Source organism: Bubalus kerabau, chromosome 4, assembly GCF_029407905.1.
Source record: "Bubalus kerabau isolate K-KA32 ecotype Philippines breed swamp buffalo chromosome 4, PCC_UOA_SB_1v2, whole genome shotgun sequence".
In the NCBI taxonomy this organism is placed as follows: domain Eukaryota; kingdom Metazoa; phylum Chordata; class Mammalia; order Artiodactyla; family Bovidae; genus Bubalus; species Bubalus kerabau.
Genome location: NC_073627.1, coordinates 95,342,921 through 95,370,022, shown reverse-complemented (window position 1 = coordinate 95,370,022; position 27,102 = coordinate 95,342,921). Strand labels below are relative to the sequence as shown.

The 27,102-nt window shown below is 41.6% G+C and overlaps 1 protein-coding gene across 17 annotated transcripts in view; it reads right to left on the bottom strand.

Annotated features, from left to right (window-relative positions):
• Positions 1–27,102, bottom strand: part of NFIB (nuclear factor I B) — a 517,914-nt gene that overhangs the window by 279,553 nt on the left and 211,259 nt on the right. For 15 of the 17 annotated variants that reach the window (XM_055578043.1, XM_055578042.1, XM_055578040.1 and 12 more), the window contains exon 3: positions 2,589–3,120. In XM_055578043.1, coding sequence (XP_055434018.1) covers positions 2,589–3,120 — 532 coding nt within the window. Of the gene's footprint in view, positions 1–2,588; positions 3,121–17,097; positions 17,208–27,102 lie in introns of all 17 variants that reach the window. The other 2 variants (XM_055578057.1, XM_055578048.1) reach the window with 2 other exon arrangements.

Here is a 27,102-nt window from a genome sequence, read left to right as displayed (position 1 = left end):
TGTAACATCACTCCACACTGCAATGCGGATGCCAACTAACAAATCACAGGCATCCTGAGCTAAACAAAGAGGGTCCGATGCCAATCCTGGTGCCAGTGGCAACCATCTTTGGCATTCCCTCTGTTCTTTCTCATGTTTTCCTCCCAGTCGTTTAGAAGTGGGGAAAGAAAGAAAAAAGGGGGGAAAGGTAATTCTGTTGCTCATTCTTTTGCAAACATTACATTTTTCTTTCCTGAATCTGCTCTTGCGCTTTTCTTTATACTTCTTTACCTGATTAATAAAATAGACTTAAGTGGGTTTTCATGCACTTAGAGGAGAAGTAAAAAGTCACGATGGGAGATATGCAGCTCTCTGACTGACTACAGATTAGTCTTTTAAAATGCCCTCTTCAACCAACTGCACTGCAAAAATACGTAGTTAACCTACATTTGACCAAAGGAAAAATTTTGAAAAAGGGAAAACACAAAAGCATCTTGATGTGACTTTTTCAAAGAAAGCACCATCAGATATTATAAAGATATGATGCATTCACAAGTAACAGAAGATATAAATTAGGTGCTCAGTGTAAGATAATGAAAGATTTTTCAAAACGAGACTCAAAACAACAACAAAATGAATTTTTTATCTGAAAATGTGGTCTCCAAGAGTTGCTTAAAACTTTATGACTATCATGACCGATGGTGCAATGCAGAAGGCATTTATGCATTTTTCTTTATTCAATCTATCTTCCCAAATCCAAAGGATATGTTCTTTATTGTCAGTTCATCAACTAAGACAGTTGGCTGCCTGCCCCAGGAGTGAATGTCCATGTGTGCACACCTCAAGGAATAGCCTTCAAGCAAGTTAAAATGCAAGCAGCAGTGAAGTGCTTGCAAATCTTCTCTCCCTGCACTAAAAAGTTACATAACCCACTTTCTAAAACTTTACTTCCAGTCTTGACTTTCATGACAGAGTTACAACACATTTACAGTCAATCCAACACATATATACGGCCCACCTTATAATGTCACCTCCTAGACAGCTGTCAATCAAATTAAGTGTCATGTGCTAATGAGTTTTTATTTTAGGACACACAGGGAAAAAATACATTTTTCCCCAAACCGTCATTACTTCAACTTTAACTTTTAAACATATAGAAATAGCATATGCAATCTTTTATTTTAAAAAAGAATATTTCCAAATGTATGATCTCAAGCACCATTATTTAAAATCAAACTAGAAATGTTTAGATAACTTTTAAGCATATCTCTAAAACTATACCAAGGAAATGTAAAGAAAAAAAAAAAACACATAGTAATACCTAGATTTCTGAGTCAAAAGAGTAATTCTGATATTTTATATTTTGGGATGATGAAGTTCATACCATTGACTATATCCCACACTTATATAACAAACATCAGATAACCATCTGCCACCTGGCTATCTGCAGGCCACTTTCCCTACCACCTGGCCAAGTTAAGAAATGACCCACCAACTACGGTAGATTAAACTACAGTCCACTTTCAGCAGGTTTTTTTTTTTAATGTTTTACTATGGACTGTTGCTAATACAAGCACATCAATATATATCGATAAATTTATTTGAAGTAAAGAAATTCTCACCTCCTTAAAGAAAATATATTAAGAAAAATAAAAATAATAAACATATTTCATGAATCCAGAAAACACTCAGCAAAAAACATCACCTATTTTTAAATTATTCAGGCAACATTCACCCCACTCTCTTTATCAAGGATTTTTTTAAAATAGGTATGGTATGCGGTTTCTGCATTCTTTTTGAGATTTATTTTAAACCAGCATAACCAGTCTACTTTCTGTTTTTGTTCTCTAAGGAGAGCTGCGACTTCTCTCCTTGGTAAGTTTCATGAATTTACATTCAAGTAAACGGACAGTATTAAGTGTTCCCAAATCACTCTGGGAGAATATGAGAACATAAATTATTTAAACAAGACCTATAATCCGTTTAATCTACAGCGAATATTACACAGTCAAAAGTAGGTGTTGATAGAAATATTTAAATTAAATAAATCTAAGTCTACATAAGATATACTTTCTGATACTGGCTATCTTAAGCATTCTGTAATAGGAAATGTTCATTCTACTTTTCAGTGCCGTAGCACTGGATTCGTGAACAAAGTTCATCTACCTCGTTAGTTAGGAAGTTAATACAAAGACTGTTAAAGAACAGTTTGACTATTCATAAATCAAGTTACATTTTCAAACTGGCAAAAGATGACTAGATGCAAAGAATGTAGCCGAGGACAAAGAGCGAAGTGTAATCAACTATAGTTTTCAGATTAGTCTGTGTTTTTGAAAAAGTGTATTATTTCAAAGACATTTGAAAACGCATCTCTTTGTGGTCTTTAAATATCCACGCCTATCCAGGTAGGAAAGCTCCATGTGTATTTCCGTGGCTTACACATGGCAGAGGACAAGCGAGTGGAGGAATAGGGGCATGCCACTCTCCCCAGATCAGGTGAACAAGAGACCTAGGGGCCTCCAGGACCATCTAACCCAAGCCAGGTGCTCTGTGCGTGGGGTCTGCGGGCAATGTGTGTCGGGCTAGAAGAAAGAACAATCTGCTCCTACCTTGCTCCTGCACGTAGTATGCCAAAAACAAATCAAGCTCCTTAACTGATACTGTGATATGATGTGGCTGGACACAAAGTGCTGGGTTTGTGCAATGTGGGGATTTCATGAGCCGCTCTCCATCGGTACTTTCCAAGGGGATGCCTTTGAACAGGATCACCATGACTAGATCCAGACGCCAGACTTTGTCTGCCTGTCGCAGGCAGTCGATTCTCCTAATCTTACCCTTCTGGTCAGGATTGGATAAGACACAGCACGGGTGCTTCTTGCCAGTCACGGTGAGCACAAAGTCCTCTCGGTACTCCTGGCGGATATCTTTGCGCAGTTTGGCCAGGAGCCTGGATGCCCACTTCTGTTTGATTTCAGGCTTTTCGCTGAGAAGCTCATCTTTGACTGCTCTTTCTTCATCCTTTGACATTCGCTTCTCGTGCTTTTTAAAGTACTTGCGTTTCCGAGCCTGCAGGTTGAACCAAGTATAGGCGATTGCACGGACATGTGGAAGTAGTGCCTCGATGAATGGGTGAAATTCATCCTGTGGAAGATGAGGGGGAAAAACAAGACATACATGGTCAGTTTAGTTTGTTAAAGGCTCCAAACCATCAGACCACTACCCATTCCCAATTCAGTACCAAAAATTACATATAAAAATAACATTCTTTTCTTATTTAAAATTATCAAAATAGCAGGACCAGAAGAAAATAAAGTATGCCAAGCTGCCCCTTTTCCACCAAGACTCACAGGTTGATTCTCCCTCCTAAAAAAAAAAAAAAAAAGAATAAAGATTCATGTTTGTATTTCCACTCTGGCCCCATCCCCCTCATTCCCACCATGCATCCTATATTCTTTAAAATGTAAGCAACCAAGGTGCTTGGCACCTAATTCAATATTTAAATATTCACTTGACCAACTAACACTAAGCAGTACCATTTTACAAAGAACACAGTGAGTTTTTTTTTTTTTTTAATCGGAGCAGAGCTGTTCAGAAGGCAGGAGCGATGGCACAGTTCATTTCTCTTCTCTGTGGCACAGAAACACAAAGCATATAGATGCTCAGTGTAATGCCACACAGTTCCCGCTTTTGGAGCATGCTCTCAGCAAGAGGCTGCTGGTGGCACAAAGAGCATGCGCCATTAAACTTGATCCATTTTCTTATCAAACGTCCAACATTCCAACACTGAAAACAGCACCATTCCAGGAGTGGTAACTAGAGAAACTGGTATACGGTGAGGGAAAGTGGGCAAAGGACACAGCTTGTCGTATCGGTGTCCTGAACAGAAGGTTTCCATACTTGGAAACCTTCCCTCCCTCCACCAGCAACACTAGCCCCCAACACACACACACACACACACACAAAAATACACGCATGCACACTCTTACTCTCTCACAGATCCACAGACACACTCTTGCATTTTTAAATAAAAGTTTCTAAAGTTGAAAACAGAATTGACTCGGATGTTCTTCCAGCAGCTCTTCCTATAGAATCTGAAGCCCCACTGAGTCAGTTAATTTGTTAACCGATCACATGAGTATGGCAATTATTCTAAAACCCTTAAAAATCAATCTGAGGTGAACAATGAAAAATGGCAACTTGGCACCAACTTTACATTCTTTGTGTCTCTGCATGCGGTGGCAGGGTGACACCAGGAGTGCACCGCTGGTCACTCCCTGCCTTTGTGGAATCAATACAATTCATTTGCTACACATCTGAATTCTCGGACAGGGCTGTGGGTGCACATTTGCATGGGCTTGTGAATCTGCACGTGGAGAGATCCCTTCTAGTGAATAAAGTGGTTTACCTTAGGCTCCTGCGTCTTTCCTGCCTGTTTCATCTAAGCCTTTTGTAAGGCAGAGAGGCATTTAGGAGTGGCAGATAATCTGCACCTACAGTTATTTCAAGCTACTTCCCAAAGCAGTCAGTGTTTCATTACTTCCTGCCATAGGTAAAACCTGTCTCCTAAACTCAGGCCTATTACTGTTCTGAGAAAGAGCTTAACATCCAGGGCATGCACACTGTAAGTGGGCAGTGAGGCCAGATCTGAAACAAATGAGAACTTCCACTACGGCCACTTTTCTGGTCACTGTATCGTCACCTCAACCGCAAAATAACTTTCTCTAACTACTTATATCCCAAGTTAGAATTGACAGCGTAGTACTGGTCACCTTGAACTATATGGAATAAATTCTATCTAATCAGCAGTCTGATGAATTCCATCAGGTAAAAATGATGAAAGTATCATGAATGACTCTCTAACAAAGAAGATGCCCCCAAACTCCCATAGAGTTACGAATTCATTTTCAAGATCATATTCAGTTTCAGTGTTAAAGATTGCGGCATGTCCACAGTCTGTCGTTCGGATCCGGAAGAGTTATACATCCCATCCGATCGATAATGCAATTTTCAAGTGTTTTAACGTATTGCCGTGAAATGTTCTGAGAGCAGGATCAGCCTAAATCAAAATTTTATAACAATACAGAATGTGGATGATTACATCACAGCATGAGGCATAACCAAATGCCATAGAGGAAATCATTAAACCGATCAGTAGTTTCCAGCAGAGACTTGAACAATTCAGTTACTATGCGAGCACATTAAACTAGGCCATGGAAAGAGTTAAACCACAATCTGTTCTTTGTGTGGGAAGGCAGCCCTGCTCACAGCAACCACAGCCCATGATAAGACCTCCCTATCTCCATACACTTTCTGATGCCATGCTTTCAGCGTTCACTGTAACTACAAAAACTTTGTTTATCTCCCTTAGAAATATATGCAAGAGGAAACCCTGCTCGAGGAAATGTGGACTCATGCTTTGGGAACTCACTTCCTATAATCTAACTTCTCCTATGATTTATTGATATGACTTAAAAACCTACATATATATACTCACAAACTAAACCTTGAAATGGTAAAGAGTACATGCTGGTGGGAAGAGCTTTGTCTCACTCACTTTACCCTTGCAGTATTATTTTATTTAAAAATGCAGTATTATTTTAACAAATATTAAGCAATGTGGTAACTCTCAAGTACTTTTATCCTTAAGTACTATGTTCAGTAACATTTCATTCTCTTATAAAGACTTCATATATAACTTTGATTACATTTGTTTGAGTTTCTAATCATCTATCATGTAATAGATTTCAAAATTTTAACAACTTATTTTAAACAATCAAAATGCAACACCGAGGGCTTAAATTTGGAATTTCTTAGCAAATGCACACAAAACAAAACACTACTTTTTTTAAGGTTGCCTTTAGCTTGTTGCCAATGCTGCCAAGTAATGTTTTAAAACATAGTTTTTTTCTTTTGATAAATAGAAGCAGCAAACTTTCTGAGTCCACATTCGCCTTACAAATATCTTTCAGGGCTTTACTATTATGCGAATTCCTTTCAAGTAAAACACTTACTTCTGACATGAAGATATCCTCAAAAAATGGTAAGTAGAGTTTTTCAATAAGTCACATGTATTTTTTTATTAACATGACTAAAGTACCATCTCCCAAGTATGACTGTTTTCTAATGCTGAGTTGTAATACATCTGTAGTGATTTTGAATGGCATCTATATGAAGCATAATAACTTGTCTTCATCAAAAAAATGATTAAGGTATTCAAATGTCCTAATTAATAGGTTATCACAATAACACTATAAACAACTATGAAAATTATTTTTTTAAGAAAGCAAAGCATTTAAGTAAGCTAATATCTAATGTCTATGCTAAGGAATAGGCCACCTTGCTCTTAACAGAATTTTTATTAAAACATATTGGCATTCAGTAATTCTTTCTCTTTTCAAACTTCCTTTATTAAACTAAATTGATAAACAACCTAGTTACAAATTTCAAATATAAAAGTAAATAGTCCTAATTCCACTGGAAATATTTATTTTTCTTCACAGAACAGTGGTCTCCATGAAAGGGATGGAAAATTAGACCAATATAGAGGTAGAAGAGTAAATACTAAATGTTCTTGGAGCACTGCTATTTAGCAATAAACCATTTTTATAAATGTACCTTCAGAACCTGAAAAATAGTGAAAGAAAAAAAATTCAATACAATCATTCCAAGTGAAAGTTACATTATTAAGGGTTTACATTATTTTTAGCAAAAGCAAATACAAAATCCTATTGATGCTTAATTTTCTTTTTACATCTGATTTATACTGATGTAAAAATACAGATTTATATCCATGTACTGATAATTTTGAATAACACTTTGATAAATATCAACTATGGCCTCTTTTGAAACTTCTTTCTAAAGCCTAGATATCTTATTGCAACAACGAAAGCACTTTGCAAAGTTTTCAATTAAGAATGTTTCTCTATTTTGTATTTATATAATCCTAAAAAATGTTTTGCTACAGCTATTAACTTCCTGTAATACAAAACTAAACTATTGGTCTGATATCAAAGTAGCATTGTTAATATTACTTCTGCAACACCTTACACTATAAAGTCACATAGATATTAAAGGGAGAATTCTAAAGCTAAAATTTTTTCTTCTAGTCTAGGCCTTAAATCCCCAAAACAGTTTCAATATGTCAACCTAGATTTACATTATTAAAACAGTAGAGAATATCAGTCAACATGAATTAGTGTTGGTAAGTATGTATCCTTGAATACTAATGGGACAGTTGAATGACTATACTGTACATGTTCCTAATATTCCATATGTCACGATGCTACAATATTATTTTTAACTTACACAAATTTAGATAAAGCTAGTGACTTTTCAATTCATATCTAGAGGAAACCAAAAATGCAATGTAATCGCTAGCAATGTTTCTGAAAAGTCGATGCTGGAAATATGAACCAATATAGAAAAACAATCATTTACAGGTGAGAGCAAGTAGTGCAGCACTTTGCACGTGAAAAGCTTACCTCAATTTGTTTTATTTGAACTATGCTTCAATAATGTAAAAATAATATCAAATGGATGTGGTTTACCAGAAAAAGGAAAAAATCCTGCTGATGTACCGGTAATATGAAAGGTAACTTTTGCAACTGAAGTCAATTCGTTATACCTGAAACAGTTTCATCACCATATTTATTGGCCATTATTCACAGCCTTAAAAATACAAATAGGTCAGGAACTCATTTTTTCCAGTTTTGTTAAATTAAAGTGCACGTTTACTTGCTGAAAATAGCCATATCTAAGTTAATCACACTCAGATGCCAAACAAAATATAAACAATAAAAAATGTGTCAGCCAAAAAGCTACAGGACTGTATCCAATCACTGAATAAGCCTTATCATTGTTTTCATCTTCATTCACAATTTATGAATGCCTCAGTCCTTTTGAATCACAATGGCTTCTAATTGTCATACAATTGAAATCTTAATCATTTGTCCATTACAAAAATGCATCATCATGATACTGGATTTTTTAAAACTTGTAACACACCTAAGACTAGGGGACACTTCTTAAACTGTTTATAGTTTTTAAGCCAATGTCAAAGAAAATGGTTATCAATTACTAATCGTGACATAGCCTCCTAAAAGCTGCAGTCAACTCTCCCACACCTTTAGAGGTTTAAAAACACTGCTTCAAATAACAACTCTAGGCTAAGATATTTAGTTAGTTCGTCAGTTGCTTAGTTAGCCGGGCAGCGATGAAAGCCGCCCCCAGGTAAGTCTGTTCGGTCTCTCCACTTTTCCATTTGACCAACCGGTTTAAAATTATATAAACTGTGTTCTTGTAAAAGTATAAAGCCAGTATTTTATTTCATAACACTGTACCTGAAATCTTAGGACAATTTTCAAAGTGAATTTTTGAAAATGACCTTACTTTTCCAGCATTACTTTCTAACCTACGCCCCAATATCGTCAAATGAACAGGTCTCCACAAAATGAACATGTTTTAAAAGTCCTTTAACTTTCATCCCAGCCAACTAACTCGGGTCCACGTCTAGATCGCCTTTGTGGCATGGTCACTGGAAACCTCAAAGTGCGGATCGCGATGGACTAGAGTTTCAGATCCCCAAATTAAGCAAAGGAATGGTCCCCGGACCACAACCTTCGACTCGCTTCGTCTCCCGCCCACTGCCTGCAGCGGAGTCCAGAGGCGCCCACAAGGACTCCTACTGGAGTCCCTTCGCCCAAGTTCACTGCTTGTTTATTAAGGCTCAGTCCCCCCCTCCTCCGCCCCCCAAAGCTTCTCTAAAGCCGGAGTCCACCTCAGCGCGCAAGCAACCAAAAGAGGCAGCAGGCACCCTGGGCAGGGGCGCAGCAAGCACTCCAGGGGCCGCACGCGGGCTAGCTCTCGCGGGCCCGGGCCCTGCCCATCCCTGGCGGCCTCGCCCGGCCCAGCTGCCCTGGCAGCACGCGGGCATCCGCTTTCCGTGCCCAGGGTGCCGGGCTGGGCGCGCATGGTGATTGTGAGCAAGGGGCCGCTCGCCGGCTCTGGTGCCGCCCTGCAAACCCCGCCGCAACTCCGGACCACTTCTTCTGCTGGGTTACCGGGGTGTGCGGAGGTTAACTGAAACCAATAGTTGTCCGCGGACGAGAGCAACAAAACAAAGGCATTTCGGGCTAGAGAGAAAGCTCGAGAGAGCGACTGAGACATGTACCTGAGTGAGACAGATGGGAGAATACATCATGACTTCGCCTTAAAACGCACTTTCCCGGAGATGCCCAAGAAAATCTTCGAGAAGCAAGAATTTCATCTATTCATTTTACAGTCATCTGAGCCCCGCGATGCGATCAATCAGGACAGGGCTCTGCGCTGGATCACCGCAACTTCACAACAAACCCAGTCCTCCTTAAATAGCCAAAGATTCAAGTTCACTCGGCGTGCTAGATTTCCCGGGGTGAAATCCAATCTACACTTTTAACCCTCCTGCAGTCCGAGCGCGCTGGCCGTGCTCGCCGAGGCCGCCGCCGCCGCCGCCGGTGCTGGCTGCTTTTCGCCTGGGTTTGGGGATTTGTTTTCTGTTTGCAGTTGTTGTTGTTGTTGTTGTTGGGGGCTAGGGGGTGAGCGAAGGTTCGGTGTGGGTCGGATTGGGGTGGTGGTTGGTGATGAAATGCTTTTTTAAAAAAGGCGGGGAGGGGGGCGCAGGAGAGAGGGCGGGAGGGAGAGCGAGGAGAATGTGTCACCGCGCTGGGAAAGTTCAAGGTTACAGCCCCAAGCACTGCGGCAGGATCCCGGAGTGGCGATCGCAGGCGAAACTTTGCCGCGAGCCGACCATGTGTGTGCGCGAGGGGGGAGCGTGAGCGAGTGCGCGCGGGTGGCGGGGCGCGCGCGGGAGAGGGCCGGGGTGGGGGCGGGGTGGGTGGGAGAGCCGGCAGAGGCCGGGGTGAGGGAGGGGGCGCGAGCGCAGGTCTCCCGGGCGGAAGAGGTTCGCGGCGCGCGGTCCCCGGCTGCAGCCGCCGCCGCCCGCGCCGACTCCTCCACTCCCGGCTGCCCGCCCGCCGCCCGCCTCGCCCCGCGTCTGACCCGGCCGAGCGAGGAGGCTGCTGCTGCTGCCGCGGCTGCCCAGAGCCCGGGGGTATCGGAACGCGCTCCTGAAAAATCCCAAACGATAAATCCCGCTCTCCCGCTCGGCTCCAAACTCCTCTCTTTCTGCTCTGGGCTCTTTTTTTCCCCTCCCTCTCTCGCTTTCTTTCGTTGCAAAACTTGGAAGTTGAAAAATTCACCGGTTCCACCCTCTGGACCCCGCTCGAGCTCTCTCCAAATCAGACTTAAGGATTGTTTTATTATTTAATTACACAATCATCGCTTTACTCCTCCTCCTGCAAACGCGCATTCCTTTTGCACCAGCCTCTCCACACCCCCCGCCCCCCACCTTCCTCCTCCTCCTCTTGCTTCTCTCCCTCTCTCTCTCTCACTCATTTGTTAAAGCTCTCATACCACTGCAATAGAACCACAACTTTTTTTTTTTTTAATTTTAAATAAATGATCATTCCGCCCTTTGGGCAAGTCCCGCGCCCTTCCCCCAACACGTACACACCCCGAAAACCCGCCCTGGAAAAAGGTATTTCGGTGCTCGCTGCGGACTCTTTAAGCCGCGGGAACCTCCGAGTGAGAGAAGCCCTGAGCCGAACTGGGCCCGAGAAAGGAACGAATGGAAAATTCCCTCACACCCAGGCCGCCCCGGGGCCCAGACTGGGGCGCCGACTCTCGCACCCGGGGCGGGCGCGGTCCGCCGATTCCGCCGGCTGAAAGGAGGAGGAAGAGACGGAGGGGGGATGGCTGAACGAACTTGGACTTAAATAGTTGGGGCACGCCGGCGCGGGTGGGAACGGGGCCCAGCCGGGGTTTCCCAAGCACGGGCCCGCATCCCGGGGCAGCTCCGCACAAGCGGCGCGCCTCGCCGCGGTTTGCCGCCCTCCCTTGGGGGTGCCCGGTGCACGTGGCCTCGCTCGGAGCGGGAGGATCGGGCAGCGCCGCCGCCTCCTGCACCCTCCTCCTCCTCCCGCGACTCCTCTGGCTCGCTCCCAATCCCCACCCCTCCCCGGGGCCCGGGGCGCCGGCGGAAAGCGGCTCCCGCGCCGCCAGGGTGCAGGCAGGGCGGGGCCGCAGCGCGCCTGGGGCTGCGGGGCGGGCGGGCGCGCGCGCGCGCGAGCTGGGTGCGTGTGTCTCTAGAGCCCTGCAGAGCCGCCGCTCCCGCCTCGCTCCCGCGCGAGGCCCCGCCCTCACCCCGCCGCGAGCCGCGGGCCCCGAGTGAATGAACTTGATTTCGGAGATGTGGAGGCCGGCGCTTTGCCTCGCACTCTTTCTGCGCGCGCGCGCACACACACACACACACACACACACATACAAACACACACACACACACCCCGCCCCCCAAATTCCGGTTTTCGGCCAGGGGTGGGTGGGGAAGAGGTGGAAGCAAAGACTGTGCAGACAATGGAGAGAGGAAAAGTGAGTGCCAGGGGCTACGCGTCTACCTAGCTCGGGGGCCCCCGGAGGGGACTCGAAGGCCCCAGCCCGGGGGCGGGGCCGCCCCCACTTCCAGCTGTGCTCTGGAGCCGTTTGGAGGTTCTCCTCTGATTCCCCTTTCCTCTTTTTCTCGCTCGCCTCCTCTCGATTTTTTCCCCTCAACTTTCTCCTATCTCGTTCTCTCCGTTCTTCCCACCCCTTCCTTACGCTGCCCCCCCCCCCCACCAGCGGACTTGAAGGAACTAGTGACTTTTTCCTTCACCGAGTGGGAGTTATCCACATCAAGCATTTCACAACGACACATCAAGAAAAGTAGGCAGGTTCAAGTCAACCATGAAATGGTCACTTTTTAACCCCGTCCTGTCCTCATTAGGGAAATGCTCAAACACAGTCCGTTTTCAAAGAGCGCTCTTAATGAGGCGAGCCTGCCAAGTCCACCAGCTGCAGCCCCCGTAAAGCAAGAGCCTAAAGAAGAAAGGCGGTGGGGAAGGAGGGGGAGTCGAGGAGGCCAGGGGTGGAGGGGGGAGCTTTGGTTCTGGGAAGACAGGTAAAGTCGGGGAAATTTAGAAAATCCCCCGAAGTTAACCCTTTAGGGCACACCCCACTGGGAGCGGCATCCTCTAGTCCGGGTTCTGACAACGTTAATTTCTTTTGTGTGAGTCATTTCTTCTTTTTGAAAAGCCAGAATAAAGTTGACAGTCTTTATAGATGAAAGAAATGAAGTGACAGTACGGGTTAATCCGAATAAATACTAATTTCTCTCAGAAATGTTTAGGCAATCTCATCCTAGATTTAAAAAAAGAAAAAAGCCCAAAACACCACTTTGTGTTGCACATTCTGCTGCATCCCTTTTTTCACCCTCTTACCAGGTCTGGGGGTTGGGGGGTGGGTGTGTGGAAACGCTACTGATAATACCAGCTTTAACTACTGGAGTTTCCCTTTGAACAAATATTCAATTTAACCGGGGTTAATTTACCATAAAAGACATTCCCGTTGGCACGAATGCCCTCCTGTCCTTGAACACACCTCTTTGAATGCCTGGACTCTTACAGAAGCCATTATTTCGGGGTCTCTTTAAAAATCAAGCGCCCATCTCTCTTTCTCTCCCTCCCTCCCTTCTTCCCTCCCTCCTCACCACACCACCCCCAGTGAAATCTTGGCACCCTGCAAGTGCTCCGTTTCAGCCAGAGATCCCAGAACCAGCCGCTGTCCCCTGGCAGAAGAGGCCCAGTGCTGAGCCCTGGGCAAGTGTCTGCAGACATCGCCACCCCTCCTCCCTTACTAGTCTCCCTTACCAACAGAAACCCTTTCCTTTTGCCACCCAAACTAGGTCGCCTCCAAAAGTTTCTCAGGAGCTTAGAAAAGAAGAATGAAAGACAACTCTTAACACAAAAGAGCCCACAAAAGCTACAGCAGCGCCAGGGGTGATGAAGCAGCAACAGACCCAGGTAAGATCCCCCGAGACCTAAAGATGTCTGGGGCCTCCCAGGCCTATCACTAAGGGGTTCAAACCTCTCCCTGTCTGTAGGGCACTTATGGATGAGCATGGAGGATACTTGGTGGTGGGGGTTTTGATTTGTTTCCAAGAAAAAAGGAAAACAAAAAAGGAGGGGGAAACTCAAAGGGAGGAAAAAATGAGCAACAGAGACATGGGATGCTCAGTATGGGGTGCTCAGTGGATTTGGCTTTGACTGTCTTCTTAGGCCTTGGAACCATGGGTGAAATGGCTGACATGCCCCCAACCTCACCCAACCCAGAACTCTGCTTCTTGTGCAGCCAATACCAGGGTCACTGCAGGTCTTCTCAAGATGAACTCAAAGAGAGCCTTTTGTAAAGAGGGACTGGGGCGTGGGGACAGGTAGAGCATGACTTCTCTCAGCAGGACACTTCACTGTCTGTGGTTTCAGAAACGCCTTTCTTTCAAACTCCAGGTAGAAAAAAAAAAAGAGGAAGTGAGTAGGTACATATAGTATTTTAGCCACTTTCCCTTTTACCCAGCATTTCTGTGGCATGGCAGTAAGAGTGGTTTGAAAGTATCTCTGAAAAGCATCTGATGCTATCAAAGTGGGCGAAACACTTTTTAGACTGGTACTTACCTCTCCTGAACTTCTTCTCTCTCTCACACTCACTGAAAGAGTTAAACTAATTTCATTCACCCCAAAACCTGGCTGGAAGAAAGAAGTGAAAACCTTCTGTAGCAACAGGAAAATCTGATATTTCAGAATCCCTAAAGACCTCCTCCCTAGATCACCTATTCCCTGCCATCTTATAGAGGAGAAAAGTTCTTTTTTCTGACAGTTTAATTTCAAGAAGTGCTGGAGTGTCTGTTCTTCAGGTGACTGGATTTTTCAAAACTCAGTTGTATATTTGAAAAAGTAAGCAGTATTACCCAATTGGAGCCTTTCACTGACCTCCAGAGAGGAGCATAACATCTCAAGGGTCTTCCAATATTGATTTCCTTTTAATCTTCTCCTTTCTAAAGAAATTCAGTGACAGGGTGTGAATCTTGAGTAGTTTAGGGAAAAGTTCTTGGAGCTTAACAAAGCTGTCATTTTCAATACACTGGATGACTCTTTTTTTTTTTTTTTTTTTTTTTTTTTAGCTCTTGCATGTGACTAGAGGGGTGGCTCAACAATTCCACACACCCTGGCTGCATGGCCAATATCAATATTTTAAAACTAAATACAAAAGAGACAGATGACCTCCTGACCCCAGGAAACAGGCCTGCAAGACTGCAAGTATCCACTACACCATGCCCAGGGACCTTTTCTTCTTCCAAATGAACCACAAAAATCATACATGTGTAGCCTGGAAAACACGATTTTATATCCACAAGCAAGAACATCAAAAACCCACTCAACAACACATGTATAAACAACCAACAAGTACTGAAATTGCCTGTACTTGATGGGAATTGCAAAATCATGCCCAGCTCTATCAGCCCTTAAAGTACCACTGTCAAATTAGGGTAGCAATTTTTCCCTACTACAAAATCCACAACCGGTTAGCTTCCCCACCCCCTATTGCCAGCGCTTTGCCTTTCACTGAAATGAATAAATAACTGTGGACTTTTTTCCCATCCTCAGGGAGCTGTTCGGTGTCCCCTGAGGACAAAACTAAATGAGAAAAATGACGCTGTTAATAATGTCACTGCTGAAATGCCTGTACTCGACTGTTTTAAAAAAAATACTGTCCCGCCAAGTGTGCCTACGTTTCAGCACATTTTCAAACCACCACTGAATCTGTATGTAGACTGGCCAGCATTAAGTTTAGCTGGTTTTCACTTCTGTACAGAAATGAGGCTAGTTCATCAATGGAGATTCCGAACTTCTGAAGACATTGCTTTCTGGGATTACAAAGTCAGCAGTTGCCCTGTAATTTTTGTATGATTTATTTTAAACTTTGAAAATCACAGTAATAATTGTCTTGGTTCACTCAAAATACTTCAAAACTTACAGGCACCTTCACACACAGACTTCTTTGCTGAGCCTGTGAGAGTTGTAGCTATTGTCCTTTTTCAAAATAGCTGACACTTACAGTAAAACTATACCATCATTTTATTTCTACATTAAGTTGGTTTTTGTTTCCTATCTACATGCGCCTTTGTGACATGAAAAAAAATTGACTTTAATGAGCTGTTTAGAAAGCTTTTATGCAAAATGGCTAAGTTGTCTTTATATTGTTCATTAAGAAATGTAGAAAGTGCACTGCAAACTAACGTAAACTTTCTGCATCCCTTTCTGTAATTCTTTTCTTGAAAACTGCCTTTCTGTTTCAAAACCAAAACAATCATAATAACAAGACTGTTCATTTTAACTTTCAAAATAAAATTTAGCCAACAATTGCATAATTACAATGATAGAAAACAAACCGCTGGGCCTATACAAAATACATATTAATATTTTAAGTAAACTTTGTCTCGGAAATACATCTGAAAAAATTTTACAACACACAGTAAGTTAATAACTTCCAAAGCAATAATATTGTCAAATTGTGTGATGTCACAAGCTCCAAAAGCAAAGTTACAGATGTTCATGACATCACATTCACTCATAATTATGTTGCTGCTGTCTGACCATCTTAAACGGATGACTCTGTCTACTAAAGAATAAAAAGAATTTATTTTGGACATCAAACAATGAAACTGTCACCATTTATTGTATGAAACACTCAGCTAATCAATTTCCTATTAAAACAGCTTTCAACAATACTCAGCTTTAAAATTCATCAGGGCCAGTAAAAACCTTTTCCCAGTGCACAAGAATGCAGTCCCAACCACGTACAATAATTGCCCTTCTAATACTTTTATTGCCCAAGCGCTTTTTCTTGTGCTCCCCATCAGTGAGGCAGGAATCTGCAGTATATTGTATCAGTGAATTGGAGTGCTTGACCTTTGCCCACATATGATTTAATAGGGACTTTTCAGCACTGGCGCTTTCTCCATCTCTCATACCATTAAATGAAAACATCAAACCTCAAATGTAAAACTGGAAACCACAACGTTTTGTGTTTCACAACTCTTTGCAGTTTTTACTTAGATTGCTTAAAGGTCAGCTTCTTCGCCTCACCGTGCTCTGCCCCATAGAGTAAATGTACTCAAAAGTCACACTCATTCTGATTTTGATTAAATCTTGAGCTCCCCAGATACACACATGCACCCTGCTTATTTACATGTGCATTCTTTCCTAACCACATAAGCATGCGTGTATGACTTTCTGGATTTATTCCATTTTAGGGCTGATTTAAATGTCTGTTCAAGTATGGGTTCACAAGTTAACTTTTTCCCACCCGATGGAAAGTTAAAATTACAAAGGATGGTGTTATAGGATCCTGTCAAAGAAAGTTAGAGTTAATCTTGTGTATTTTGGCGCCTTTTCCCTGCCAGCTACTGTACTGGGGGTGGGGGGGAAGGTGGGGGTTGGAGATCTTGTCTGTCCTGTCTCAAGTTCAATGGCAGTTCTTCTAACCAGAGGAGAAGATGGCCATGTTCACAGCACTAATAATAATTCCAATCACGCCACTTCGGCATCTTGTGTCAAAGTCGAAACGGGCTTCCCCGCCCCCTCTTCAACCTGAAAGCTGCCAAGTCCTCACACACTCCGCATTCAACCACAACTTAATGGATGGGATATCGTGCATTAAAATATGTCCCAGACATACTGGCAAAGAGAAGACAAGGGAAGAGGGAGACAGACACATACATGCACACGCACACACACTTTGTTAGGCAGAGGGGAAAAAAATACTAGAGTAAAAACAGCAGGGCAGAAAAAAAAAATAACAGGAGCGGGAAGAAATACATCATAATCTTTTTCTTTTTTTTAAAGTAGAGGGAAGAGTGGGAGAGGGCTAACAATTCTATCCTGCCACTTTAGGAACAAGCGGGTGGGGGTAACTACACTTTGGAATGAAGAATGATTTTAAAAACGCCAATACACCAATCAGAGCTAAATAAATACACTTTTAAGTGAAAATATGTAACAAATCTGTGCAGGGAAGGAAAAAAATGCTCCGAAAAGAATGGACTACAAGATACAACTAAAGTATCATTTGTACAGTAATTTTTTCCATCATGGGGAAGGGGTTAAGGGAGATGAAGCAGAAAAAATGCTACATTTCACACTGTTTTGGACTTACAATGTTATCCACGGATCCCCATCATAGAAGTGTGGCATGTACACTAAAGTTGACAAAGATTTTTTATTTTTTTAAAGCATCAGGGCTGAAAATCCAACATATGGCTCAACCTGTAAAGCAGAAATGACATTTAGGTTCTCTTTACAATGTACAAAGAGGAAAAAAATCTGTGTATGGCAATAGAAGGGGATGCAAGAGACAAGCAAATAAAATCCTTCATTTCAAAGCTACATACCACTGCTTATTGCAATAAAGAGATGTTGAGTTTATAACAGAACCCTGGCCCGCTGACTTCACGTATCTCAGGTACAGATTTGTGGATTTTTGAGTTGTTTTAGTGTCGCTTTTGTATTTTTTTTAAGAGCGCAATCCAGGAGTAGGCTCTTACTTTTGTTTTTAATGATAATTTCTGCAATGCCACAATTCCTGGCCCGAAGAAGAAAAGGCGGTAAATGTCAAGTCTAAAAACATACAACCCCTCAGCCTGTCTGGATTTCCAGTTTGCTTCCTCTCACTTGGAGAAGACGTGAGCTTGACTTGAAAGCCGTCCAGAGTGCCGGGTGTGTGTTTGTGTGTGTGTACGTGCGTGCGCGAGTGTGCTTGGTGGGTTTTATTGTTGTTTTAGCAGGGCTGCCCCGGGGGTAAGAGCTGCCTCCCCGCCCGGGCTCGGAGCGCGCTAAGGCTGAGACACCCGGCGCGGCCGGGAGGTCGCGCGCTGTCCTCTTCCTCGCCCTGGAATCCTCAGGGCCGGCGGAGGCGCTACCCCGGAACCGCCGGCCATCCGCGCAACCTTTCCGCGCCCGGCCCGGCCCGCGCTCTGCGGCCGCCGCCTCCCCGGCTTTCTCTTTCTCCGAACCAGCCGCCCGGCCCCGCCCCACCCAGGCCGGCTCGGCGCGCGGGAAGCGTGGCTCTTCGCTTCCGCCTGGCGGCGGGAAGGAAACCGAAAGGAGGAGCCGGGGGCGGGCGCGCGGTGATGCATATTCATTAGGGCGCCCGCGGCAGCGGAGGCGGGAGCGGGCCCGAGTGGGTGTGGCGGGCTGCGCTGCGCGGGGCCCCTCACGAGTGGCGGCTCGGCTCTTTGTGCCGCCGGGCGGGGCCGGAGCGCAGCGAGGGCGGGCGAGGAGGGCGGTGCCGCTAGTCTGCGGGGCTGCCAGGCTCCGCGCGCCTTTGTGCTCCCGCGCTCTGGGGCCTCCCCGCGGGCGTGCGCGAGAGCCGAGCCCGGCCGAGCCGCCGCGGGAGACGCGTCACCAAATAATAATGAGACGGGATTGGTGCTCTTCCCTACTTGACGCCGGGTTGCTGGGTCCCGTTTGCCAGGCCACATTTGTTTCGTTGTAAAAGGAATTCTGAAATGTTCCTCGCTGCGTAGCCTTATCATTAAAGCAAAACAACCAGAACACTACTTTTTATAGGCATGCAGGTAAATATCAATAATTCAGGGGTAGGTTGAAGAAATAATTTGGAGAAGGGAAGGGCTGCCCACTCCAGTATTCTGGCCTAGGGAATTCCATGGACTGTGTAGTTCATGGGGTCGCAGAGTCGGACACGACTGAGCGACTTTCACACTGTTCACTGAAGAAAGAAATCAACCCCAAAGAAATATGCAACCCAAAAGTAAACACTCTAGGTGAGATGTGCTGGCGTGTTCATGTTCATAAAGCTGTTTTGATGAGTGTTTTTTAAACTTTATGTAATTGTTGCTTAATTTTCAAGTAATCCAGTTATTTTGCATTTTAAGCATCTGTAGTGTGGTATAACAATGTTTAACTGTTAAATCAAGTTGTTCTATAATTCTGATCTAAAACTGAAGTATTGAAAGTAAAAACATAACACCCGCCCTAAATTTACTTAATACTAACCCACCTGTGTTGAGAAGGATTTTATTACAGAGATCCTGACTAATTATGTAAACACAACAGACAGCAATAGCTTCAAATATCCTGTAAAAACCCTACTCAATTATGTGATTACTAGTGGGACCGGAATAGCTCCCAATGAATTGTTCTTATCTTTCTACTGAATATGAGTACGTCAGTGTTTTAATCCCAATTATATTTATCCTCAAAGTCCAAGAGAACTTAAACAATATTGTTCAGGTTCTTTGTTCCTACAATACACATTATAAAACAGAGACATTTTGGCCTCATTATCCAAAAAAAGTTTTTCTTTTTTTCTCCCTGTTGCAGCACGGTCATACACACATATATACATGCATATATTACATACATATAGTATGTACATATTACATATATGTTTGTGAATAATGTACATGTTTAATTTCAATAAGTACAAAACTAAACCAGATTGACCCAGGTGAACTTTGGAAAATGCCAAACTTTAAAGTGGGTTATTACCATTTCCCCGTTTTCCTTCAGAAAAAAAGCAACACAGTGTATATCTATACAGCTTTGAGAGAGAGGTGAGGGAAACACACATGTATGTAACTCCCCATTTAGCTATAACTTCCCAAGGAAAATTAATTTTTAACATCTATCTTGTTCCAAGTTAGGTAATTTTAACCACTCGGGTAGTAGAGCTAAAATTCAGCCTACCTAGGCACAAGCAGATCTGTTTCCATCCTAGGATTTCCTAATAGTAGTTTCATGCTTCATAAAATCACATTAAGCAATAAGGAATCAAACATAAAATATGAAAATTCAGTGCGGCTCAATTAAAATATATTATTTAGGGTGGTGGAAGGAGTGTTTAAATGAGCAGTGCTATCAAATTATAAGACTTTTATATGTGCCTGAGAAAGCTTCTCTATTGTAATTATTTGAAGTCCATACCAGAATTACCAAAACTTCCCCACATCTATTTCATGCAAAGAAGAAAAGATGTTATAGAGAGAATCCAGTTTTCTTTAGGAAATATCCTAACACAAAATGGGAAAAGGAACAGGAAAGGGGAAAGGGAAGGATTTCCTCTGCTCCTAGTGATGACTTGAATGAATCTAGATTTAGTGTCACCTGTCAGAGAATTTCTTCCTAAGCATATTATTTAGTAATAGAATGTATCATTGCATGTCATGTTCAGGATTATAGATTTTCTCTTTCTATTTGCATGTCCTTTGTTTCTTTTGATGTGTGAAACTCACGAGAGTACTTATTCCTATACCAATCACTCTTCTGTCTGTCAAATATGTACATATAATTAAATGATATCTAAGGTTTATAAACTAAGGAGATTAATTTTCAATCATGTCCTATAGAAATCGATCTCACTAATTTGTAGTCACTTCAGCAGGTTGTTCCTCCTAAATCTTTCAATGGCCTAATGACTGTGGTCTTCTAATCTTCAACACTGATCTTCCAGTTTTCACACTTTCTGATATAAATAAATATGTAGAAATTGGAGTGTTTGAACATAGATGCTTCTTCTTAAATTAAAACTACCTTGCTTAGAAGTCTTTCCTAATATACTTAAGGTCCAATTCTTTTTATATTTAACTTTTTATAAGTCATAATTAATTATTCATTAAAAAATCAGGAGTATCTAACATTACTTAGGTGTTTTAGCCTTCTAACACATCTTACTGAAGTGATTCCAGTAGAAAAGCTTTTTGTTTTTTCCCTGCCTTTTGTTAGAGGCTTGGTTCATTCCTTAGAACTTAATAGAAGAGTCTCTACTAAACTGAAACTTTAGATTTTCTATTTTTTCCTAAAGCCAATTAACTGGTAAAGCAATTTCTGTATTTTTTTCAAATTAAGAATTTTTTTAGTATACAAGCAACATCTGCGTGTGTTTATCTGAGAATAATCACTATATAATTATTTCTAAAAGGCATGCATTATTATAATGCTTTATGTCATAATTGAAGTAATTCCTCTACCCCATCTAAACCAGTAATTTTCAGTCATTACTCCAGAGGTGTTTATTTTATCTTACTTCCCTATTTCTAAAAAATGTAGGAAGTGTGTTTTTATTTCTATTATTTTTATTATTAAAGGGTACACACTAATTATTAGATTATTATATTTAGTCTACTATTATACTAGCAAATGTGCAAATTTAATGTATATAATATAGTGGAATATTTACAATTCAATACTAAATAAAACATAATACCATCTTTTAAAAGAATTGAATGATTACATTTTAGAATTAACAATGCAAAAGGTATAAACCTATGTAAACATTCATATTTCATATTACCCCCAGAAAATAGTTTCAATTACTTCCTAATTATTTTAAACATAGTAGAGAGTCTTAAATAAGGACATTTATAAAGTGCCAACTTCTGGCATTTTGGGGGGTTCCATAGGTGAGAGCTACTCCATGCAACTTTTATTGAGTAGAGAAGAATGGATATCTAATATATTATTGTATAAGAAGGATCCCCAAGTATAAATAACCACCTCTGGTGACACTTTTTATTTTTCAGTAATTATAGCAATCTTTAGCTATACTCCGTTATGCCTCTTTTTTAGACATTGGGAAAATAAACAGTGTCTTTGCCACAGACACAGTTGCTCATCATACAGGACTATATCTGTGGAAAAGACTTCAAGAGATTATCAGATAAGGGCTTGCAATGGAGTCAAAACACCACACTGCCCAGGACAGGCACACCAGGTCACTTTCTAACTACCGAGAGTATGGGTACAAAAATAAATATACACATGCGGTGTTTCTTCTTTCACTAGCTGCATGCTGCACCTGTGCACACATATATCTGATGACATCTGCGAACATAATAAATCTCAAGTGGTTTGTGGTGTCATCAAAAATCTGAGATGGTGGTGTGGCTCACAGCCTCACCAAACCCAGGCTCTGGTCTTGTTAAATTTCACAGGCTAAATAGAGACAGACTCAGACTCGTTCTGTATGTGAACCAGAGGTTTTCAAGAGTGGGTTAAGGTGGTTTACCAAAAGGAGAAAAAAAAAAAAAATCCTCTAATTATGACTCAGTGTGTGAAAAAGCTGCTCTCTGATTCAATGGGGATAAATCAAGGCTATCTTCCAGCTTCAAAAAAATCATTTTTATCTCAGTTGTTATGAATTCTCAATTTCAAGGTTAAATTCTCAACCTCTCTTAGCCGACTTATGGTTTTAAGATTTACTTTAAAAAAAATGAGTAATTAAATCTTCACAACTTGCTTACTCACACTTTTATGTAACTTTAGAATTTCAACCATCAAAATGTCCATGAAAAGAAAACAATAAATTTGAATGAATTTGGGCTTCAGCAATGATTACATTAAGCAAAGAAAAAGCAAATGTTTTCTCAAAAAATTTTCAGGATATTTTGTGCCATATGTAAGGTTTCTGAAACAACAGAATCCCTAAGGTATTTTTTTAAACCATTTTCAAAAAACAGAAGCATCTGGCAATCCAGAAATCAGTGAGGCAACAGGATGCAAGAAAGCGCTAGACAGTCTACTGGTCCTTCTCTACAATGCTGGCAGAGGACCATCCTGCTTTTTGCTCAGTGGACCATTTTCAATGAGAAAGTGAAAGTCAAGTCCCCTGCATCCACATCCTGGGGCTGATTGTCCTCAGTGTCAAAAGATACTTCTTGATATATCTAGAACGTGGTGGGATTATTTTCACTTTCCCACTATACTAAAGAAGATCAATAACCACATTTTTGTGGGTTTATTCCCCAGCTAAGAAAGTCTAGACTCAGTCCAGGGAGTAGAGGAAAAATGCAATCTTTCTATAGACAAGCATTGCATATTTAGTATGGGGTTGGATACTACCCAGCAAAGATGGATAGATTTTTTAGAATTTCTGCATTTATGATAAAAAGACCTTCTATTCCTTTGTGCTAATATTCTCCTCTAAATTTGTTTATAAGAAAGTAACTTTCCCCCAGGGTATCTTGAAAGCCTTCAAATAAACACATTAAATAACAACCTTTGGTTTTCTGCTCAGTTTATGGGTAGTTGATGTGGATTTATAGAATGAAAACAGTGTTGATAGAAAGCAAAGGAAAATGTAATTAGGGACAATAAATTACCCTTTCTATCCTACCACCCAGTAAAAGCAAAACACACACACACACACACACACACACACAAAACCTTGTATATTATATTCAGAAGCCAAACTAATAATGTTGCGAAACTTTTGATACCACTCTACTTCATGATGTGGGAAGTATTTTTATAAATAACCAGGTTGGGGGGAGGGGAAGAAGACTAGTACTAATTAGGTGGGAAATTTCAGGCACATGGAGTTTACCTACATGCAACTAAACACTGTCTGCTTTTAACACATTATTGATAAAGAATGGTTGACAAGCAAATACAGAGATCAGGACAGAAATATAAGTTTTAAGAACATAATTTAACATCAATCACTCTCCCTTTTTCTCCTTTGTCTGGTACCATTCTGACCCACTCTTAATATTTCTTTTATTATGGTTTTCTTTTTTGTTGTACAAGCAAAAAAAGAGCAGAGATATTTTAGCAAATACAAATGACATCCCCCTACAGTCTCATCACCTATAAATTTGTTTCATTTGTACATATTCCAATCCAGTATTTGCTTTGCTTCCATGCACATACTCTATGTGCATGGTTATAATATTAAGGTGGATAGAATTTTGTCTTTTAACTTTTCCACTTATCTCTATCATTGACATTAGTGAAACACAAAACTTAAAATATTAATACTAGAAGACACTTTGGGGGCTTCCAGACGAAAGACAGAGAAATGAAACCAGCAACATCCTGCATATTGCCCTCTCATATTTTTAATGTTGGATGTCACTGTCAATATTTTAAAGTTGGGATGTCTTACTTGAAAATGCAAATATCCTCCTACCCTTGAAAAAGTGGGAAGGAGAAGAGACAGTCTGGGCAGGAGTGTTGCACACAGGTTGGAGCAGAGCAGCCGCTGCCCCCTCACCACTCCCATCCCTGTTAGATGGCACGTGGTCTCCAGAACCCCCACCACTCCCTGTCCCCTTATGCTAGTTACCAACTTGCCCTTTCCTCCCCCTCTTCTACAACCTTTGATCTCGGACAAATGCTCTTCTTACAGTTGAAAACTGGAAAAGGAGTTTCAGAGAGGTAAAAGTGACTTGCTCAGGGTTACAAAGCTAATGAGTAGCATTGCTCACATTGTAAAAGAGACCTCCTGACTCTAAAAGAAGCACCCTGTGTATTCATACTCATTCCCAAGCATGTGGGGAAGTGGGATTCTGGGTGCCAGTCTGAAAACCTCACCAGAACTTCCTTGACCACAACCTCCTTTACAGACTGAAATGTCCCAGGTCAGCTACCCACCACCTGTTTGCTCCAAGTCACAATTAACATTTGATGTGCACAGGCCAGACATCTGCACCTCCATAAGTCCTGGCCCTGCTCACAGGGACTCCTGTTCTTTCTCTTATTAAAAACAAAATATCAGAATGCAAGCACAGGAAGCTGATCACTTACAGAGGTAACATCCAGTCTGCAGCTAATACTGTTAATAAAAGTATTACCTAATTAAAAAGTAAAAAACTTTATGATATTCTTGTCAGACCTATCTCATAGAGGTGTGATGAAGTACCAATACCGTAGCAAACAACCACTTCCTAGAAAATATAAAACTCCTGTATCTGTACAGAGACTATTTTTAGACTGTTAAACCAGGACACATGGTTCAACCAAGAACCTGTGTGTGTGTGTGTGTGTGTGAATTTAAGATTTTGGAAAGTTTTATAAATGTTTTAGAAAATGAATCATGGTTAGCTGTGATTTAATAAATGGGCTTTATGAAAAATAATAAAAATGTAGACCATTTAAGAATGCCTAGTGTCTACATCTGTGTGGACAATTCTTAGAAATTTGCCTAGAAAGAGGGACTTGAAAAACTAACTGCTGCGTTTTCACTGCCTTTAAGTGTCCCATGCAGTTTGCACTTGCGTGTAGTGCTTAGACCTCCAGACAGAACACCTACTCTCTAGGTTTTGCTCCCAATGGGAGAAGGACCTAAGAACACACAGACAACGTCATGGAGTCACATGTAAATAGTAAATAATTGAGAAGCTCATGTATTATGTACTTACTGAGTCTACAATTACTTTCTGGCAGACACGAAAATGATCTATATTCAATCAGGCTCTAGGCTCATTCACAGAAATGGTCTTTTTTGAAAATTTTTATTTTATATTCAAATATAGTTTTTTTATAATATTGTGTTAGCTTCAGGTATACAGCAAATGATTCAGGTATACATATATACCTATTCTTTTTCAGATTCTTTTCCCATATAGGTTACTACAGAGTACTGAGTAGAGTTCCTTATGCTATACAATAGTTCCTTACTGATTATTTTTTTATGGTAGTGCGTATATGTTAATCCTAACCTCTTAATTTATACCAGAGGGGAAAGGTGGGGGAGGGAGGGATAAATCAGAAGCAGTATTAATGGCTCTTATTCTGGCCAAAGCAGCATCTTAGTTGAACATCAATAAGGAGCCCAGACTCTCTGGGCCCATTTTCCCTTTCCCTGAGGACCAGATAGGCACTATTCTTCTGTAGTATTTTAAATAAGTATCTGCAAACTGAATCCTCTCCTTTGCTGTGACCAACCGCAGCACCTCAATTAAGTGAGGTCTCCCCTAGGGCGATAGTTTTTCCCATTAGGTTAAAATGAGAGTCATGACAAGTGATAATAATTACCACTTACTGAAGCCTAACTATGGCTGTGCTCTCTGCTCAGAATGTCATATATATTATTTCAGCCCTTTTAAGGAAGCGGAACCTGAGGCAAGGAGAGGTTAAGTCACCAATGGAAGGTCAGGGTGTTCCCAATCTCAGGGTTTCTAATTCCAAAGCCTGTGGCTGTAGCAGACCAGTACTTGCAGAAATAATAAGGGCTAGACTGTAGCCACCTAGGTGATCGTGGCTGCATCACAGGAGTTTGCCTTGGGATGTTTCACAAGTATTCCTTAATGCGTTTTTATCACTCTTCTTTTGAAATTGCCTTTAGAACCCCAGGCACATTCTTCTTAAAATATTATCAATGGGATAGATCTTCCTCCTTTGAATGTGGATTTGAGTTTTGGATATGACCATGATTCATTCAATACCCTGTAGTGATAAAAGAACTTACCAAGCTGGGTAAACCAGTTTGGGTTGAAAATAAGGCGAGATGGAACGTAACAAGATGATTTTCATTCTCCAGCACGTTCTGAAAGTAATGGGATAGAGGCTTTACACTTGGACTTAGAGGCACCGAGGTTTGGGGTTCAAATCCTGACTTAGTCACCTAAAAGCTATGTGATTCTGGGCAAGGCATGTAATAATTCTTAGCCAAAGTTTCCTCACCTTCAAAAAATGCGTAAGAAAATAATTCCCACATCAGGATTACTGTTTGAGAAAAGAATATCTAAAAATACTCTGCGTCAGAATATGTAGGAAGGTGTCTGAAATTTAGTCCTCTCTCAGTAAGTATTTTCTGAATCTATCAGATTATTATTTGTCTCTGTCCTTGTTCTTCCAACGTGGTGAGAGATGATAAACAAAAGTTAACAGAGTTTATGATAATGACGGGACTTCAGAGCCCCCTCTGAGTGCCTCTGGGCCTGGTATATAGCATTTATTTGCAATTAGACTTGAAGAATCAAGAGTGATGCTTCTAGCTCTCTGATGCTAAGGGAGATGGATTGAAAGGAGGGTAGTGTGAGTTGAAGTTTCTGGGAGGCAGTTTCTATCTCAAGTTTACTCCTAGGTGATCTCTAGAAAGGTACGAAACATAACAACCTATTAATCAAAAGCTCTTTCCGACACAAAGTGCCCTTTCCAGCTCAAGGAACTGCTCTTGTGGTCAGGAACAGTTTCCAAACAACTGGCTTAGTGGCAGGCATAGAATGATGCTACCCAAATGGTAAGCACTGAGAACACCCCAGAACCCATCCATTTCCTTGGTGTCACTAATCAACTGAATGAGATGATGTAACTTTTAGGCAACAAAAGAGCACCTGCTATTTTCAGAAGACAGGATATGAATAAACCAAACAATTTTCTAGCATAGAGGAAAGAGACTTGGAATGGGGAAAGGAGCAAA